Raw genomic sequence first — 18288 nt, 5'->3', positions numbered from 1 at the left:
GCATCACTTTTTGTCAAGCGCACCAAAGGTTTTGCAATCAGCGAAAAGTTGCTGATCCACTGGCGACAATATCCCATCATCCCAAGAAACATTCTCACTTCTATCTGAGTCATTGGTGCTCTCATTCCTTTTATTATTCTGATCCTGTCTGCAGTCACTTCCCTAAGGCCTTTCTCAATCTTATGACCTAAGTATTGTACTTCCTTCTTACAAAATTGTAATTTTGATGGGGATACTTTGAGTCCTCCATCAGCCAAATGATTCAACAGTGCAACTGTGTCCACCACACATGCCTCGCGCGTCTTCGATGCCAACAATAGGTCATCGATGTATTGCACGAGCACTGAACATTTGGGCATTTGCAAATCTTCTAGGGACTTCTTTAGAATCTGATTAAATATTGATGGACTTTCTGTGTACCCTTGTGGGATACAGCACTATGCCAAAGTACGTTCGCCGAACCGGAACGCAAACATTTGTTGGAATGCATGACACAGGTCGATGACTGTGTACCATTCCGCATCATGGGGAATCTGATATAGGATTACCGAAGGGTTTGGTACAATGGGGCAGCAGGGAACAACAATTTTATTCACTTTTCTCAAATCTTGCACTATCCTGAATGTTCCGTTAGGCTTCTTTAAACCCATGATCGGAGAATTACATGGACTACTCATTATTTCTCTCAAAATTCCTTGTTCAATCACCTTGTCTATTACAGGCATTACAATTATTTCTTTCCTTCTTTTACAGTTATTTTCATAGGATCTACGCTTTTCATCAATCCCATATCTTCATCTGTGAAATCGCATACCTCGGGTTTCACTGTTTTCTTCAATTCCTGAGGCAATTCCTCCAGATCAAATACATTAAATGCCTCAGTAGTTTCAGGTTCCAAATTTGCCACTGTCATTCTATACAGTACATCCTCATCAGGAGTTTCAAAAGCTATGCCATCTGGGGTACAGAAGATTCATTTTGCACAACAAATGTCTCCCTAACAAATTCACGGGGCTAGTGTCACATACGACAAATCAATGCATATCAGTGAATTTCCCTATTTTAACTTTAACAGGCTCAGTAAGATAAGTTTTTATCTGTCTATTTGAGACTCCAACTACTTGGATTGTGTCACCAGAGAGAGGAAGATTTTTAACGTCAGCTGATCTAACAGTTGAACGAGTAGCACCAGTATACACTAGGAAAGTAATATTTTCATCATTTACCTTTCCATCCACAAAGGGTCCTGTCTGGTCTACCTCTAGAGTTGCGCCAAGTACGCACTCCTCATCCTCTCCTAGGCACCGTCAATAACTCTTTTGACTCACTCTCATCGCTCTGCAGCCAATACTGTGAAACAGCACTAGCGCGCGGTAGCTTCATTACCTGTTCCTCGGTGTAGAATCCTGTCTCATTACAGTATTTCTGAAGATTTACGCTCTGTGGAAAAGGTGGCTTTGGCACCTGACACTGTTGGGTAACAACTTGCTGCTGTCGCGGCGGTTGACAACTCACCTCATTCTGCACCTGTGGATTCAATGATGCATTATCACCATTAGCACTCGGGGGCAATTTAAACTCGGATTTCCAATGCCCTAATTTTCCGCAAATATGACATGGCGATTTCTTTTTTGCTTCCTCTAAGCTGATTTGTCCCTTTCCTTTTCCAATATTAGGTTTTTGTCTAGCTTGGCCCATGCCATTAGCTTGCTCAATCAGCTGGGCTTCTTGTCCCTCCGCTACCTTAACTTGTGCCCACATTGCCTTCTCTTTCAGTTTGCGTTGTTTAGCTTCGATTTCATCACTAAAATATTTTGCATGTCGTAACACTTCATCTATCTTTTTATTCTGCCAATCCACTGTATGCTGTTTGATTATTTTGCTTACCTCAGGTCTTAAACCATAGATAAATCGATAAACAAAATGACTTAAATCCTTCTCACTTAATTTCTCATATCCACTGTATTGCTTAAAGGCTAACAGTAACCTTTCATAGTAAGCATGAACAGATTCTTTAACCTCTTGGTGGGTTCTGTCAATTTTTACCCAATCAGTTTCTTTTGGCTGCACTTTATTTTTCAAAAAGGTAATTACCTGTTCATATTTCCTCATTACCTCCGGATCAGGGGCTCCCGTCTTAGGATCCCTAGGGTACTCTTGAGTTGGCTATTCTATTGTAATTTTACATTCTGCCCATAAATCTGCAGGTACAATTATTTCAAAAAGACCATTCAGATCTATCCACAACACTTCCGACCATTAAACAAACCTTTCTACCTGTCGGTACCATTCAACTGGTTTTGCTCTTAACCTCGGAAAATCATTGGTAAATGACAAAATATCCTGCCTAGTTCAGGGAACATGTACATAACCCCCTCCTGAGATCTCCCTCATGGGACATTCAGTTACTACTGGCTCCTTTTCTCTTACCGGAAATGCCAAAAAAGCCTTATCTGACGTATCCTCTCTCTTTCGGAACCATCTACTTTTCCACCTATCTACATCACCCCATTTCCTTAACAAGGCAATCAGTTCTTTAATTTGAGTCAATCTCCTCGCAGTATTCAGATTTTCCATATCCTTTTCAGATAAATCTACTCTATATGGTTTCTGTAATGATCTTATTTTCTCAAAGTCAATACCCATTTCACTCGCGGTCTCTTCCAGTTTCTCATGCAAACTCCTCACTCTCCAAGTTCTACTTTTGCAGGGAAACATTAGCTCCTCATCCTGATATGCTTTTAATTTTTCAGTTGGAACAGTCCCTACTATTAATTCTTCCAAGGTTACCTTTAATTTTGCCACATCTAAAGTTTGAGGTTCTGTATCTTTTCGCTGTAAACTTCTTAACCAATCACTTAATTCTTCAGAAGTGGGACCTACAGGGGTTGTTTCACTTCTTATTCTATCCGTGTTTCTCTCTGGGGTTTCTGTTGCCGATTCTGTTGTCATCAGTGTCTTACTTGCTGGACTTTGATTTACAGTCAAATTTTTAGGAATACTTAAACCTGATGTCCCTGCCATATTTTTCCATGCATTTCCTCCAGATCCACTTCTTTCTGTCTCGATTCGTTTACCGCGATTGTAGGGAACTGTTAAACAATGCTCACTATCTTTCTGTTTATCAAAGACAGGCGTTACAACAAACAAATGATGGACGGAATGCTGACAATGCAGACATTCTCCCCCAGTCAAGAGATCTGGGTTAAATCCATCGTTCTTTTGCCCACTACACCCCCCTAGTTTAGACATGGCCATATGCAAATCAGTCTTGACCCTGTGCCTCATGGGAACAGTCCAGCCCGAACTGCCAAGCCATGTCTTCCCTGGACCGGAATCAAGCATCCTAGGACCGGTTTCTGGCTATCAGCCGTCATCAGCCAGGATAGCTTGACTCCAGTGGCGTAGTGAGCACGGGTCCCACGTCTAGGAATACCCATCCCACTTAGGGCGAAAAGCGTTACAACAAACAAATGATGGACGGAATGCTGACAATGCAGACATTCTCCCCCAGTCAAGAGATCTGGGTTAAATCCATCGTTCTTTTGCCCACTACACCACCCCAGTTTAGACATGGCCATATGCAAATCAGTCTTGACCCTGTGCCTCATGGGAACAGTCCAGCCCGAACTGCCAAGCCATGTCTTCCCTGGACCGGAATCAAGCATCCTAGGACCGGTTTCTGGCTATCAGCCGTCATCAGCCAGGATAGCTTGACTCCAGTGGCGTAGTGAGCACGGGTCCCACGTCTGGGAATACCCATCCCACTTAGGGCGAAAAGCGTTACAACAAACAAATGATGGACGGAATGCTGACAATGCAGACATTCTCCCCCATTCAAGAGATCTAGGTTAAATCCATCGTTCTTTTGCCCACTACACCACCCCAGTTTAGACATGGCCATATGCAAATCAGTCTTGACCCTGTGCCTCATGGGAACAGTCCAGCCCGAACTGCCAAGCCATGTCTTCCCCGGACCGGAATCAAGTATCCTAGGACCGGTTTCTGGCTATCAGCCGTCATCAGCCAGGATAGCTTGACTCCAGTGGCGTAGTGAGCACGGGTCCCACGCCTGGGAATACCCATCCCACTTAGGGCGAAAAGCGTTACAACAAACAAATGATGGACGGAATGCTGACAATGCAGACATTCTCCCCCAGTCAAGAGATCTGGGTTAAATCCATTGTTCTTTTGCCCACTACACCACCCCAGTTTAGACATGGCCATATGCAAATCAGTCTTGACCCTGTGCCTCATGGGAACAGTCCAGCCCGAACTGCCAAGCCATGTCTTCCCTGGACCGGAATCAAGCATCATAGGACCGTTTTCTGGCTATCAGCCGTCATCAGCCAGGATAGCTTGACTCCAGTGGCGTAGTGAGCACGGGTCCCACGTCTGGGAATACCCATCCCACTTAGGGCGAAAAGCGTTACAACAAACAAATGATGGACGGAATGCTGACAATGCAGACATTCTCCCCCAGTCAAGAGATCTGGGTTAAATCCATCGTTCTTTTGCCCACTACACCACCCCAGTTTAGACATGGCCATATGCAAATCAGTCTTGACCCTGTGCCTCATGGGAACAGTCCAGCCCGAACTGCCAAGCCATGTCTTCCCTGGACCGGAATCAAGCATCCTAGGACCGGTTTCTGGCTATCAGCCGTCATCAGCCAGGATAGCTTGACTCCAGTGGCGTAGTGAGCACGGGTCCCACGTCTGGGAATACCCATCCCACTTAGGGCGAAAAGCGTTACAACAAACAATTGATGGACGGAATGCTGACAATGCAGACATTCTCCCCCAGTCAAGAGATCTGGGTTAAATCCATCGTTCTTTTGCCCACTACACCGCCCCAGTTTAGACATGGCCATATGCAAATCAGTCTTGACCCTGTGCCTCATGAAATGAAATGAAATGAAAAAGAATTTCTAAAGCGCATGGCTGCCCTTGAGCGTCCCAGCGCTACGTGTACACACAGACAGACCTCCTCTGAGCCGCATCCAGAGATGTTAGTCATTCTGGGGGAAAAGGAACGTTTTAAGGGATTTTCGGAATCTGGTCAAGCTAGGTTCTTTCCTCATTGATGTTGGGAGGGAGTTCCATAGCTGACCCGCGTTTATTGAAAAGCGGCGTCCTCCGGCCCTTGTTCTTTTTGCTCTCGGGATAGCTACCAGGTTTTCCTCGCCAGAGCGGAGCGTTCGTGCTGATTTGTAAGGGCGGATCAGATCTCTGAGGATCGGAGGGCCTGTGCCTTGGAGGACTCTGAACACTGTACAGAGCGCTTTGAATTTCACTCTCGCTCTTATGGGCAGCCAATGGAGCGCTTTCAAGGCCGGTTTTGCTGACGTTCTTCTGGGTGTGTTCGTCAGCAGTCTTGCAGCTGCATTCTGTGCCCTCTGGAGCACGTTCAAGGTGTATTCCGGTGCAGCCAGGAAAAGGGCGTTGTTATAATCCAGTCTTGACAGAATAAGGCCCTGTACCAGCAATTTCCTAGAGTCTAATGGGAGTAAGGGCATGACTTTCCGTATTGAGCGGAGCAGCCCATAGCAACACCCTGCAGTTTTTTTCGCCTGAGTGTGCATCGACAGCTCCGGTTCAAGCCAGACGCCGAGACTTTTTATGGATCCCTTCGGGGTCGGAGGATCTCCTAGACAAGTCGGCCACATACATTTGGGGAGGGAGGTGCAGAGATTTCCCAGCAACATCACCTCGGTTTTGGAGGCATTGAGCTTGAGTCTTGAGTCGGCCATCCATGCCATGATGTTGGTAAGGCAGGCGGCAAACTTCTCACCATGGCTTTCTGCGAGCGAGAGCGAAACAATCAATTGGGTGTCATCCGCGTACGTTGCGAGTTTCACTCCAAAGGGTGCGACCTCCCCCTCCAGTGGGGCCATGTAGACGTTAAAAAGCGTAGGGCTCAGTGAAGAGCCCTGCGGGACACCACACTGAAGGGGGGTGGGCACTGATCTATTGTTGCCCTCGCACACTTGATATGTTCGATCACTCAAGAATGACATTAGCCAGGTGAGCGCCAGGCCTCTTACTCCCAGCTCCTCCAACCGGTGGATCAAGATCTTGTGATCCACCGTGTCAAATGCCGCGCTCAGATCCAGGAGGACCAGGGCTGCTGATCCTCCTGAATCTAAGATGCACCTGCCCTCTTCTACCATGGTGATCAGCGCCGAGTCAGTGCCTTGACCGGGCCGAAAGCCAGTCTGGGTATGCCGTAACAACTCGTTAGATTCCAAAAAGGACGAGAGTTGCCGGTTAACCCATTTCTCAGCAATCTTTCCCATCCCTGGCAGTAAGGAGATTGGCCGAAAGTTGGACAAATCGGTGGGGTCAAGCCCCGCTTTTTTTAGCAGGGCTTTTACTATAGCCTGCTTCCAACTGGGGGGGACCTTGGCGGCGGCAAAGGAAGCATTGAGTAGATCTACTGCCGGTCCCGCTATGACATCCATAAACTGCTTTAGGATGTACATAGGCATGGGATCCGTCGGAGAGCCACTTTTTTGCGCGGCCAGCTCTTTACAGAAAGCTTCCCTGGTGATCGGGGCAAACTTGTCCAGCACGGCTCTATCAGTGGCCAGACGGCTCTCCCCCAAGGGCGGGCTCTGACGGGGCAAGGGGAGGCCGGCTATGATGTTTTGAATTTTCTGGTCAAAGTACTGGGCCAGAAGGTTACAACGGTCCGTACTCCCCTCTGAGGGTTCTGGAGATACTGGAACTTTGAGCAGCTCTTTGAGAATTTTATAGGTTTCCCTTGAAGAATTGGTTGATGATTTTATCCTATTTTCAAGGTAGGCCGCTTTGGTGGCATTGCGTGCCACTTTATAAGTTCTCATGGCTGCCCTGTACTCTTCTTTGGAGTTTCCTGCCCAGTTTTTCCGCCAGTCACGTTCTTTCTTTTTACAAATTTTTCTCAGAAGACCCAGCTCTGGGGTGAACCATAAGGATTTGGGGCCCCCCGTCTTCCTGTTGGCTATTTTCAGGGGAAGTACCGCATCTAAAGCTGTGCTGAGCCATTCGCAGAAAGCCTCATCTGCCTCTATAGGATCCCTATTAAGCACCGGGATGGTATGTGTCAGCTTGCGTGTAAGATCGCCGACCGGGAGTTTCGACCATGCCCTTACTGGTACTTGTGCTGTGGCTGCCGGGGGAGATGGGGAAGCTGTAACAAAACCCAGTTGAAAGGGGATCAGAAAGTGATCCGTCCAAGGGAGAGGCAAGGACGGTGACATGGAAAGAAGGGGAAGATTAGAAAACACCGTATCCAATAAATGGCCCTTGACGTGGGTGGGCTCCTGATTATGGAGGGTGATGTTCCCCAACCCAAGTTCAGATCTAAGGTCGTTTGCAGCTTTATCCTCCGCTGAGTCAAAATGTAGGTTTAAATCTCCAAGCAGGAGAAAATTGGGTGCCGACGCTATAAGCAATGGGGCCTCTTCAAGCAGAGAGTTCGCGAACTGCTTGATGTTGCCCGGAGGCCGGTAAATCAGCAACCCCGACAGTGAGTCGTTGGGGGACAATTGAATCTTAAAGCTACAACTTTCCGCATCCAGGATAGACCCTTCAGCGGCCCTACATGTCAGAATATCTCTATATATAATGGCCAGCCCGCCCCCTCTGCCTCGCGATCTGTGCAAGCAGAAAATACAAAATCCGGGGGGAAGAGCGTTCGCCATGTCAAAATCCGAACTGTCAGATGTCCACGTTTCCGACAAAAATAGCACATCAAGCTTGTGATCCAAAATCAGATGGTGGATGTGTAAGGAGTGCCTAGGTAAAGATCTACAGTTCAGGAGGGCTAGTCGAAGTGGTTCCCTAGGGGGGGGAGCATTCTGGGCCTCTTTACTTTCCGTAGTACATAGAGCGCAGGCTTTGAAGAGCACATCTATCCTCAATCCCCTCGGACAGAGGCAGGAGGCTTTGGGGCAGAGAGACATAAGTTGTTCTTGCGAGTATGTGAGAGGCCCTCGCTTTGTTTTGGGCAGCATGTCTGGCCCTAGGTCAGTACGGGCCCGGACGGGCCCAGACGGGCTTGCCTCTGGCGCGCCTCCGGTGCGCCATCGGCGCGCCCGCTGCGCCCGCCCGCTGCGCGGACGAGTGAGTGCGGCCATTTATGAGGCGCGAGGTCCTGTGTTCGCCCTCACACTAGAGCGCAAAATGCCCTCTTCCCAATCCAAGATGGCGGGACCTTCCGGTTTAGACTTTGGTTACCGGAGGTCATTCAGAGCCCAGAAACGGCTCGAAAATGCCCCCAACAGCTAAAATGACCAGGCGGTGTGACAAGGAGTAAATTTAAAAATTAAAACAAATTTTTCAAGCCAACATCAAAAAATAACTTTTTTAAAAGCAATTTCGGCTCTGTGCTGCCGTGTAGTGCCCGGCTAAGCTCCCTGTGAGTGTCAGGGGAGCCGCCTATGTGTACAGGCTGCGCCCGAGGCTCTTGCCTTAATTTATAGCACGAGGTCCTGTGTTCGCCCTCACACTAGAGCGCAAAATGCCCTCTTCCCAATCCAAGATGGCGGGACCTTCCGGTTTAGACTTTGGTTACCGGAGGTCATTCAGAGCCCAGAAACGGCTCGAAAATGCCCCCAACAGCTAAAATGACCAGGCGGTGTGACAAGGAGTGAATTTAAAAATTAAAACAAATTTTTCAAGCCAACATCAAAAAATAACTTCTTTTAAAAGCAATTTCGGCTCTGTGCTGCCGTGTAGTGCCCGGCTAAGCTCCCTGTGAGTGTCAGGGGAGCCGCCTATGTGTACAGGCTGCGCCCGAGGCTCTTGCCTTGATTTATAGCACGAGGTCCTGTGTTCGCCCTCACACTAGAGCGCAAAATGCCCTCTTCCCAATCCAAGATGGCGGGACCTTCCGGTTTAGACTTTGGTTACCGGAGGTCATTCAGAGCCCAGAAACGGCTCGAAAATGCCCCCAACAGCTAAAATGACCAGGCGGTGTGACAAGGAGTGAATTTAAAAATTAAAACAAATTTTTCAAGCCAACATCAAAAAATAACTTTTTTAAAAGCAATTTCGGCTCTGTGCTGCCGTGTAGTGCCCGGCTAAGCTCCCTGTGAGTGTCAGGGGAGCCGCCTATGTGTACAGGGAACAGTCCAGCCCGAACTGCCAAGCCATGTCTTCCCTGGACCGGAATCAAGCATCCTAGGACCGGTTTCTGGCTATCAGCCATCATCAGCCAGGATAGCTTGACTCCAGTGGCGTAGTGAGCACGGGTCCCACGTCTGGGAATACCCATCCCACTTAGGGCGAAAAGCGTTACAACAAACAAATGATGGACGGAATGCTGACAATGCAGACATTCTCCCCCAGTCAAGAGATCTGGGTTAAATCCATCGTTCTTTTGCCCACTACACCACCCCAGTTTAGACATGGCCATATGCAAATCAGTCTTGACCCTGTGCCTCATGGGAACAGTCCAGCCCGAACTGCCAAGCCATGTCTTCCCTGGACCAGAATCAAGCATCCTAGGACCGGTTTCTGGCTATCAGCCGTCATCAGCCAGGATAGCTTGACTCCAGTGGCTTAGTGAGCACGGGTCCCACATCTGGGAATACCCCTCCCACTTAGGGCGAAAAGCGTTACAACAAACAAATGATGGACGGAATGCTGACAATGCAGACATTCTCCCCCAGTCAAGAGATCTGGGTTAAATCCATCGTTCTTTTGCCCACTACACCACCCCAGTTTAGACATGGCCATATGCAAATCAGTCTTGACCCTGTGCCTCATGGGAACAGTCCAGCCCGAACTGCCAAGCCATGTCTTCCCTGGACCGGAATCAAGCATCCTAGGACCGGTTTCTGGCTATCAGCCGTCATCAGCCAGGATAGCTTGACTCCAGTGGCGTAGTGAGCACGGGTCCCACGTCTGGGAATACCCATCCCACTTAGGGCGAAAAGCGTTACAACAAACAAATGATGGACGGAATGCTGACAATGCAGACATTCTCCCCCAGTCAAGAGATCTGGGTTAAATCCATCGTTCTTTTGCCCACTACACCACCCCAGTTTAGACATAGCCATATGCAAATCAGTCTTGACCCTGTGCCTCATGGGAACAGTCCAGCCCGAACTGCCAAGCCATGTCTTCCCTGGACCGGAATCAAGCATCCTAGGACCGGTTTCTGGCTATCAGCCGTCATCAGCCAGGATAGCTTGACTCCAGTGGCGTAGTGAGCACGGGTCCCACGTCTGGGAATACCCATCCCACTTAGGGCGAAAAGCGTTACAACAAACAAATGATGGACGGAATGCTGACAATGCAGACATTCTACCCCAGTCAAGAGATCTGGGTTAAATCCATCGTTCTTTTGCCCACTACACCACCCCAGTTTAGACATGGCCATATGCAAATCAGTCTTGACCCTGTGCCTCATGGGAACAGTCCAGCCTGAACTGCCAAGCCATGTCTTCCCTGGACCGGAATCAAGCATCCTAGGACCGGTTTCTGGCTATCAGCCGTCATCAGCCAGGATAGCTTGACTCCAGTGGCGTAGTGAGCACGGGTCCCACGTCTGGGAATACCCATCCCACTTAGGGCGAAAAGCGTTACAACAAATGATGGACGGAATGCTGACAATGCAGACATTCTCCCCCAGTCAAGAGATCTGGGTTAAATCCATTGTTCTTTTGCCCACTACACCACCCCAGTTTAGACATGGCCATATGCAAATCAGTCTTGACCCTGTGCCTCATGGGAACAGTCCAGCCCGAACTGCCAAGCCATGTCTTCCCTGGACCGGAATCAAGCATCCTAGGACCGGTTTCTGGCTATCAGCCGTCATCAGCCAGGATAGCTTGACTCCAGTGGCGTAGTGAGCACGGGTCCCACGTCTGGGAATACCCATCCCACTTAGGGCGAAAAGCGTTACAACAAACAAATGATGGACGGAATGCTGACAATGCAGACATTCTCCCCCAGTCAAGAGATCTGGGTTGAATCCATCGTTCTTTTGCCCACTACACCACCCCAGTTTAGACATGGCCATATGCAAATCAGTCTTGACCCTGTGCCTCATGGGAACAGTCCAGCCCGAACTGCCAAGCCATGTCTTCCCTGGACTGGAATCAAGCATCCTAGGACCGGTTTCTGGCTATCAGCCGTCATCAGCCAGGATAGCTTGACTCCAGTGGCGTAGTGAGCACGGGTCCCACGTCTGGGAATACCCATCCCACTTAGGGCGAAAAGCATTACAACAAACAAATGATGGACGGAATGCTGACAATGCAGACATTCTCCCCCAGTCAAGAGATCTGTTTTTGCATTTATCAAAGACAGGCATTACCGGCCCTATAGTTACAGCTACGGTCACTGCTTCCATATTTTTGGTTAATTCTCTAATTTTCTCAGTTAATTCCAGAGTAGTTCTAGCTAGTTCAACCGAATTTGCATTTCCAGTCCTAACAGATTGTGGCGTTTCAGAGTCTCTAAATGGATTGATTCTTCCCAAATCGGTTGGAGTTTGCTCGAGATTTTTATTTAGCATGGTTTCCTTCATCGGCGCACTCGCCGTCAGCAACATAGAATTTGGTTGATAAGGGGGAGGATTTTTATAAAACATGTCCACTAGCACTTCATCCTCCGATTCACTCACACCATATTTATAACCTTCTGACCCTGTATTGTTTCTTTTTTCTGTACACTTTCTGCCACTTGTCTCTTCAGTATTTCTCAAAGGAAACATACCATCAGCCATATTTGCATTCCGCCATCTTCTCATTCTATCATCAAGACTTTCCTGCCCACACTGTCTACCAAACATGTAATTATACCTTCTTCCACTCCGATGCCGTTCCCTTTCATACATCTCTTCTTCCCACTCCGTCAAAGCCTCAAACTGAGTAGGTCTAGGTCTCGGTTCTAAACTCCTCATTCTTTCTCTTAAGTTTCTTAACACAGCCAAACTAAACGAACCATTTTCTGGAAACGCTAGAACTCCATCCTCTTTTGTATACTTTGCCCAATTCTCTAGTCAAATACATGTATAGTACCCATATTCCGCTACCATAAAAGATGCAGGCGATTTCGGTGGAGGAAGTATCTGTCCTTCCCTAGTCACAATCGGCTTATCACTTTTAAATAGACTTTTAATTTTCCCAAACCATGATTTTTTCTCTTTCTCAGGTGGATCGTAGTACATCATTTTTATTTTTCCTAGTTCTGAATCACTAGACTTTTCAAATCACTTCCCTTGCGATTATTCCGTATGCTCTCCAATCCCAGCGCGACTCACACTAACGCACCAATTCTGTGCGTCTAAGTCACTCCTGCAGTTCTCCAATCCCAGCGCGACTCACACTGACACACCAATCCTGTGCGTCTATGTCACACTGGCAAATTCTCCACTCCTAGCGCGACTCACACCAACGCACCAATCCGTGAAAGCTTCGTCTCTCTACGGCTGGCCAATCCCAGCGCGGTCTTTCTGACGTAAGCTTTTCTCGCTGCTCCTGCTTCTGCTGACCCCTCCTTTACAAAACAAAATTCTGCAAACTTTTCTTACGTTTCTTTTAATCAAATCTGTTAGTAACAACATAAAAACACCACCATTGCCTGTTTCGCTAAACCAAAGAGATAGTTTTGTTCATTTACACAAGAATTCTGTATTTCCAGTAGGCAGCGCTTACCTCTTCCCTACCACAGAATTATTTCGTTTCACCGATAAAGTAGCACTTCCCTCTACCTCACCCTTCTAACAAGCAAAAAGTTAACCGTTTCTCCGGGGATAAAACACATGTGGAGACTACAATGCTCCTGAGAATTAAGGCCAGAGTTTCACAAGAGAACCTGTTGCTATTTCACTCACGCACATTCACACAGAAAATGTTCCTACCGATTACACACAACGATGTTATCAACTCGAAACCAGACAATGTGTTGTGCGACATCACTTGCCACACATTTCCCCTTCTACATACAGGGCAACCAACTTCCTACATCCCGGAAGTCTTTAAACCAATTGACAACATAAAACGCAACACAACTCAACATAAGATATTAAAACATAAATCAATAATCAATCCAATGCAATAAACCCATTACTAATCACCAAACTAGCCAAAAATAACCATTACTCTGCTACCAGAAACCTGCTCCAGCGGAAAAGGGCAAATTTACATATCCTCCCTATGTCACAGACTCGTCATCACATTTACTCATTCATACCTTCATTCATTGGTGGGGCAACACTCACCCGTCTCACTCTAGTCTGCACACAGGAGGAAAAGAAGCGCTGGAGATGTGGGGTACCTTATTACCTATCGGGAGTAATTCCTTTACATTATATACATTATATACATCTAACCTATAGAATCCTAACTTTGACATCAAGGCACTCCACCACTTTGTCGATGGACCAATTAGTTGGACTGGTTAATGGTGATTTAGAACCAGCTAAAACACATTTAAAGCTTCGGAAACATTTGGTTAACTTTCAATACCTTATTAAAGAATCACAAACTCATTTCTTATTAATCAATTTTAGTTTATCTAATTTAGTTCATTCTGCATTAGCATATTCAGATATTTCCTCTATTTAAGAGACCTCCAATCTTTTGATCTTTAACATAAAATTTACATAACATTTATATTTACCGAATTTTGAACATTGGCGACCTTCCGACCACCCCGAATATTTTTCCAGTCTCTGCGACAATCTCCAGAAGAATCCGTCAACCCACAGCAATAATCAAAACCTTTCAGATGGAATCGTCCTCTTGCAATCAAAGAAAACCCAAGTAAACCAGGAAATCTCCTTCAGCTCGGCGCAGTCCCCACGAATGAACCAAAATGAATGAACGAACGAATCCCCCTCTTCCAGATCATGGACTTTTTATACCTTTTTTCTCCTTACTTTTAGGTCAATGTGCAACAATTTAGGGGTAGAAAGTGTTCTGATTGGCTAAACCAATTTCAAATTGCAAGTCTCCTGAATGTTCCCAGGTTTGCCTGTTTCCCATGAGACCGGGCATGACATTTCTTAATTGTATTATTTTTGGTAATTCACAGGCAAAAGTTCTGAAGTAACAACATGCAAGCCTTCTTGTACAGGTCCTTCATTGTCCCCTCGGTCATTCGCACCATTCTTCTTTTTGGCAGTCCTCCATGATCCTATCCTTGACAAGGAACACTCTGGTTCATGTTGGAGGTAGCTTGGAGATCTCCAGAGCCATCCGATTCTGCGCAGTAGACATCGCGCTCATATGACGGTGGCATCTTCAGAACTCCATCTAAAGTACTGCGGCCTAGTAGGCCCGAATGCCAACTTAAGCAAAAACAAACATAACAGTAATTAAAATATAGAAATGAAGATTCTAATGTTTAAACCCAAGCTAATCCCAATATATATTAGTATTTTCCTAGCTTGTAGCAACATTTAAAGCGATAATACTCACCATTCTGCAGCACTGGAAGCACAAACCATCACAAAAGCAACATGAATCGTGCAATTCTCTATTTCTCCACATTCTAAGGTTAGTTTGTGTACCACAGTTAATCATTTAATTGTTTGCCATGCAAAGCATTTTAGTCCCACGTGAATCTTGTGTTTATTAAGGTGCAAAGGTTGATTAGTCATGCCATTTCACGCTAATTAGTACAAGTTAATATTTAGAATGATTACGTAATTAAATTTCATGCAAAATAGAGGAGGTATACAACATTTTGCTTTACCTGCTCCATCAACTTCTTGAGTTAACACTTCCTCGTTTGACTCACATGTTTCCACAGTGGCCACTATTCACTTTGACATGAATATGAATGTTTCCCCATGTGTAAATAGTATTTTATTTTATTGCATGATTTTATAATTATTTTTTTTGTACTTTTATGGATTGTCAATGATCCGAATAAAGTTTTCACTGACTGACTGAATGTTTATCCTTCAGTAGTTATCAATCTTGAGCACTGATCATATGTAGGACTCAAGCCAGATTATGTAGGGGACCCTGGCTTAGATGCTGTCACAGGCCTAGATTAGTGTGTTTAGCCCATGACATGGGAAGAGGATGGGCAACAGGTCAAGGCAAAAGTGAGTATGAGGATATTGGTTTAGGGCATCACGTGAAAATACACATTTTGTAAGCTAACTCATGAATTATCTTACTGATATCTGTAGAAAATGTAAGTGATAGCAATACAGACAAACTAAAAACCACATCGCAAATGTTTTACTTTACTATTTTTGTAGCCATACTTGTCAACGTCTATCAGAAGCGCAACATATGGAAGGTGTTAGCCAGGAAGGTGAGGACCCTGGGGGTCTATGAGTAGTGTCCATTGCCTTAAGAGTTGGGAAGACTTAAGACACTGACACCAGAAGATCACAGAAGTCCTGCTAGGAAAGTCCTACCAATGTGTGAAGGGCCCGCGCCACACCCTGACACCACTAATAGCCCGCATCCTTGTGGTGGCCTATCCCGAGCTTGCAGGGCAGTTGAGGGCCCAGCAGCAGCCACAAGAGAGCAGGTTCTGTTCAGAGTTTCACGATAAATGGCCCATTTTTTGTTGCAGCCAGGGTTTTTCACATCCACATTATTGGTACCCCGAGTCCAATGCTTTAGGTGAATCCTTAAAGGTGTAAGCTTTGTACGAGGTGTATTATGATGTGCTTAGTCTATTGTGTTTGGGACATGTTCCCACATGATTCCTGTCCACAACCAATAGGCTGAGCTGAGCAGACACATCTCTGCCTCAACTCCACATATAGCTCAAGTTGTTAGTTGTCATGGGGGAAAGTTGCACCAAACAGGTCACTAGCCTTCATTGTGTCAGCCCTATTACATGTGACATAACATACTGGGCACTTATGATGCAGTGGATGTACTAACCCTCACATAGTTAATATAGCTATACATATCCCAAAAGGTGTTTGGCATCAGAAATACTATATCATGAATGTTTAGAGTGTAAGATTAGCATGAGGTCTCACTACTTTACAAATGTGTCAGCCAGTCTGTTTATGACAAGTAATGGTGATATGTGTTCAATTACAGTGGACAGACAGGAATGTGTACACACTGGTGACAGAGTAGCACATACTCTAAAGCATTTCAATTTGTCCTTTGTCAGGACCATATCATAAAGTGATGTTGCAGATAAGTGGCATACTTGTAAAGCTTGTGCAAGAAGGGACTGTGTGTGTGTGTGTGTATTCAATCAGACTCATTAGGCATATGTTAACATGCAATAAGGTGTAATATGTTGACAATTCAGATTTATAAGCAAATGTTTGAGGTGCATTTGAATGCTGTATGTAAACAAGTTCTGTGATGTACATGAATATGGAGAACCATAGTGCAAGCCACCATACGTAGTGGAACCATTTCACTTAGACACCACAAACTTCTATTGATTATACGCATTTGGGAGTTAAAGGTGATAATGTATTTTGCTCTGTACTGAAGTGTATTGGGCAGGTTTCCGGAGCTATGTAAATTAATCTGCTGTATGAGACATCTGTCAATCCCCCCCAAACTTTGCGCCTCATTAAGGTGTCGGGCGGACTGCCACCGCCATGCCGTCGGTTGCGGTCCGTCCGACACACAGGCCATCGATTCGACTGCTGCATTTTGATGCATGTGGTCAGACTGTAGAGGTCAAGTATAAGACCACTGCCTCCGACAGGATCCAAGATCCCATCAGGGTAGTGGTCAGAATCCTTTCCCTACAATTGAGGAATTGAGGTGGTGTCTGTGCAGGCACCGCTGTAGGAAATAAGATGTCCCTTTCCGACTGCCTCTTCATGGCGGTCCCACTGCCATGAAAAGGCAGACGGAAACAGAATATGGGGGCCCCAAGCAGGGCCCCCATCCCCAATGGGCCACTGCAGAGTGGCCCTGGGGGCACATGTAGTGCCTCCCCACACATCAATGCATTGTGTGACAGCATCACATGTTGCCTGGCACACAATGCATGGATGTGCACAAAGGGCTTTTTTCTACTGCAGCTTGTGCTGCTGGCCCTTTCCCTTGCACAAGCCGCAGTAGAAAAAAACACTTTCCAACCGCCGTGCTGGCAGTCTCATCGTAATAGGGTGGTTGGGACTGCCAATTCATTGTCAGACGGTCTCCTGCTCGATGCGATGGGGGTTGGTGGTCCGACGGACCGCCGTCGCAATTAGGGCTTCGTTTCTTAATGTCAGTACTGATTTCACTGTCATTTTTTACAGCAGGCTTATACTTTAGTGTTTTGGAATGAGGGTTCCACATTGTCAAATGCACATTAAAAAGTAAAGTGCATTAGGTTTAAGCAACTATTGACATGACTTTGCTGTATTTGTTGACTCCCATTAATTAATATTTCATGTTTGGAAAATGTACAGTCTGCAGACTTCAAGGACTTGTGGACTCATTGTATGAAGGCATTGTTTGTAGATATCATTTTTGGTGACATCAGTTCACTATACTGAACTACAAAGGCCAAAGTATTGAAGAGGTAACACTGTTCCAAGTGACACATATTGATGGGGTAGAGACAAGTTCTTACATGAGTTAGGAACTATCTGGGGTGACAACATTAAGACCAAATGTCCTCGGATTAAGTTGCCTACATGCATGGTCTCATGCTAATGGTGAATCCAAGATTGGGAGCCTTGAAACCTGTGAAATCTGAAAACTCTGGAATTGTTTGATGCTCACAGGTCTGGATCAGTTGTGTATACACAGATTTAATTAACCTATTGTATACGTCATTTCAGCATCATCCAGGGCAAGCGAAGGAGTAAGGCCTGACTATGGCAGCGAAGCAGCTGCCCACAGCGATTCTGGTCTGCCCAAAGGGTGAGGGGAGTGCTAAGGAGGACGCACGTTCCACAACTTCATCATCTGACGTAACCCCAGTGGAAATTCCCTAGTGGTGGCAGACCCAATATGTAGTACGTATTTCTCTTTCCCATGATATCAGGTAATCTAGCCTATATTTTCTATGTCTTCTTTCTTAGGCGCATACACTGGTTGCCATGGTAAGTTATGGTCATGTGCATTTAGATGCAGGCATTCATCATAGTAATGGTCATATGCACGAACAAATAGATGTTTCAACTAAATTGTATGATATTTTCACACAGGAGTTTTTGTTCCCATTGATTACTGATAAGTATGTACACGTGCGTTGCCCCATGGGAACTTATGTGACACATTTGATTGTATGCAATACAGGACTTCCACTAGACAAGGACAAATGTTGATGTTATGGATATGTACAATGGTTAACATTTGGGACTTGCACTGATTTTTCTGGGAACTGTTGAGGTGAGGCTCCCTTG

The 18288-nt window shown here is 46.0% G+C and overlaps 2 protein-coding genes across 2 annotated transcripts in view; both read right to left on the bottom strand.

Moving 5' to 3' along the window:
• HSF5 (heat shock transcription factor 5) overlaps positions 1 to 18288 on the bottom strand; it is a 1208320-nt gene that overhangs the window by 990852 nt on the left and 199180 nt on the right. The gene's annotated exons all lie outside the window — the stretch shown is intronic.
• Positions 1 to 18288, bottom strand: part of LOC146859074 (uncharacterized) — a 143016-nt gene that overhangs the window by 90536 nt on the left and 34192 nt on the right. The window contains exons 2-3 of the mRNA XM_085646758.1: positions 13620 to 13779; positions 1387 to 1527 (exon numbers count right to left, since the gene is read on the bottom strand). Of these exons, the coding sequence (XP_085502884.1) occupies positions 1387 to 1527; positions 13620 to 13779 (301 nt within the window). The remainder of the gene's footprint in view (positions 1 to 1386; positions 1528 to 13619; positions 13780 to 18288) is intronic.

The sequence above is a fragment of the Triturus cristatus genome, chromosome 3_2 (assembly GCF_964204655.1).
Source record: "Triturus cristatus chromosome 3_2, aTriCri1.1, whole genome shotgun sequence".
Taxonomy (NCBI): Eukaryota; Metazoa; Chordata; class Amphibia; order Caudata; family Salamandridae; genus Triturus; species Triturus cristatus.
This window is presented reverse-complemented; position numbering and strand designations above follow the sequence as displayed.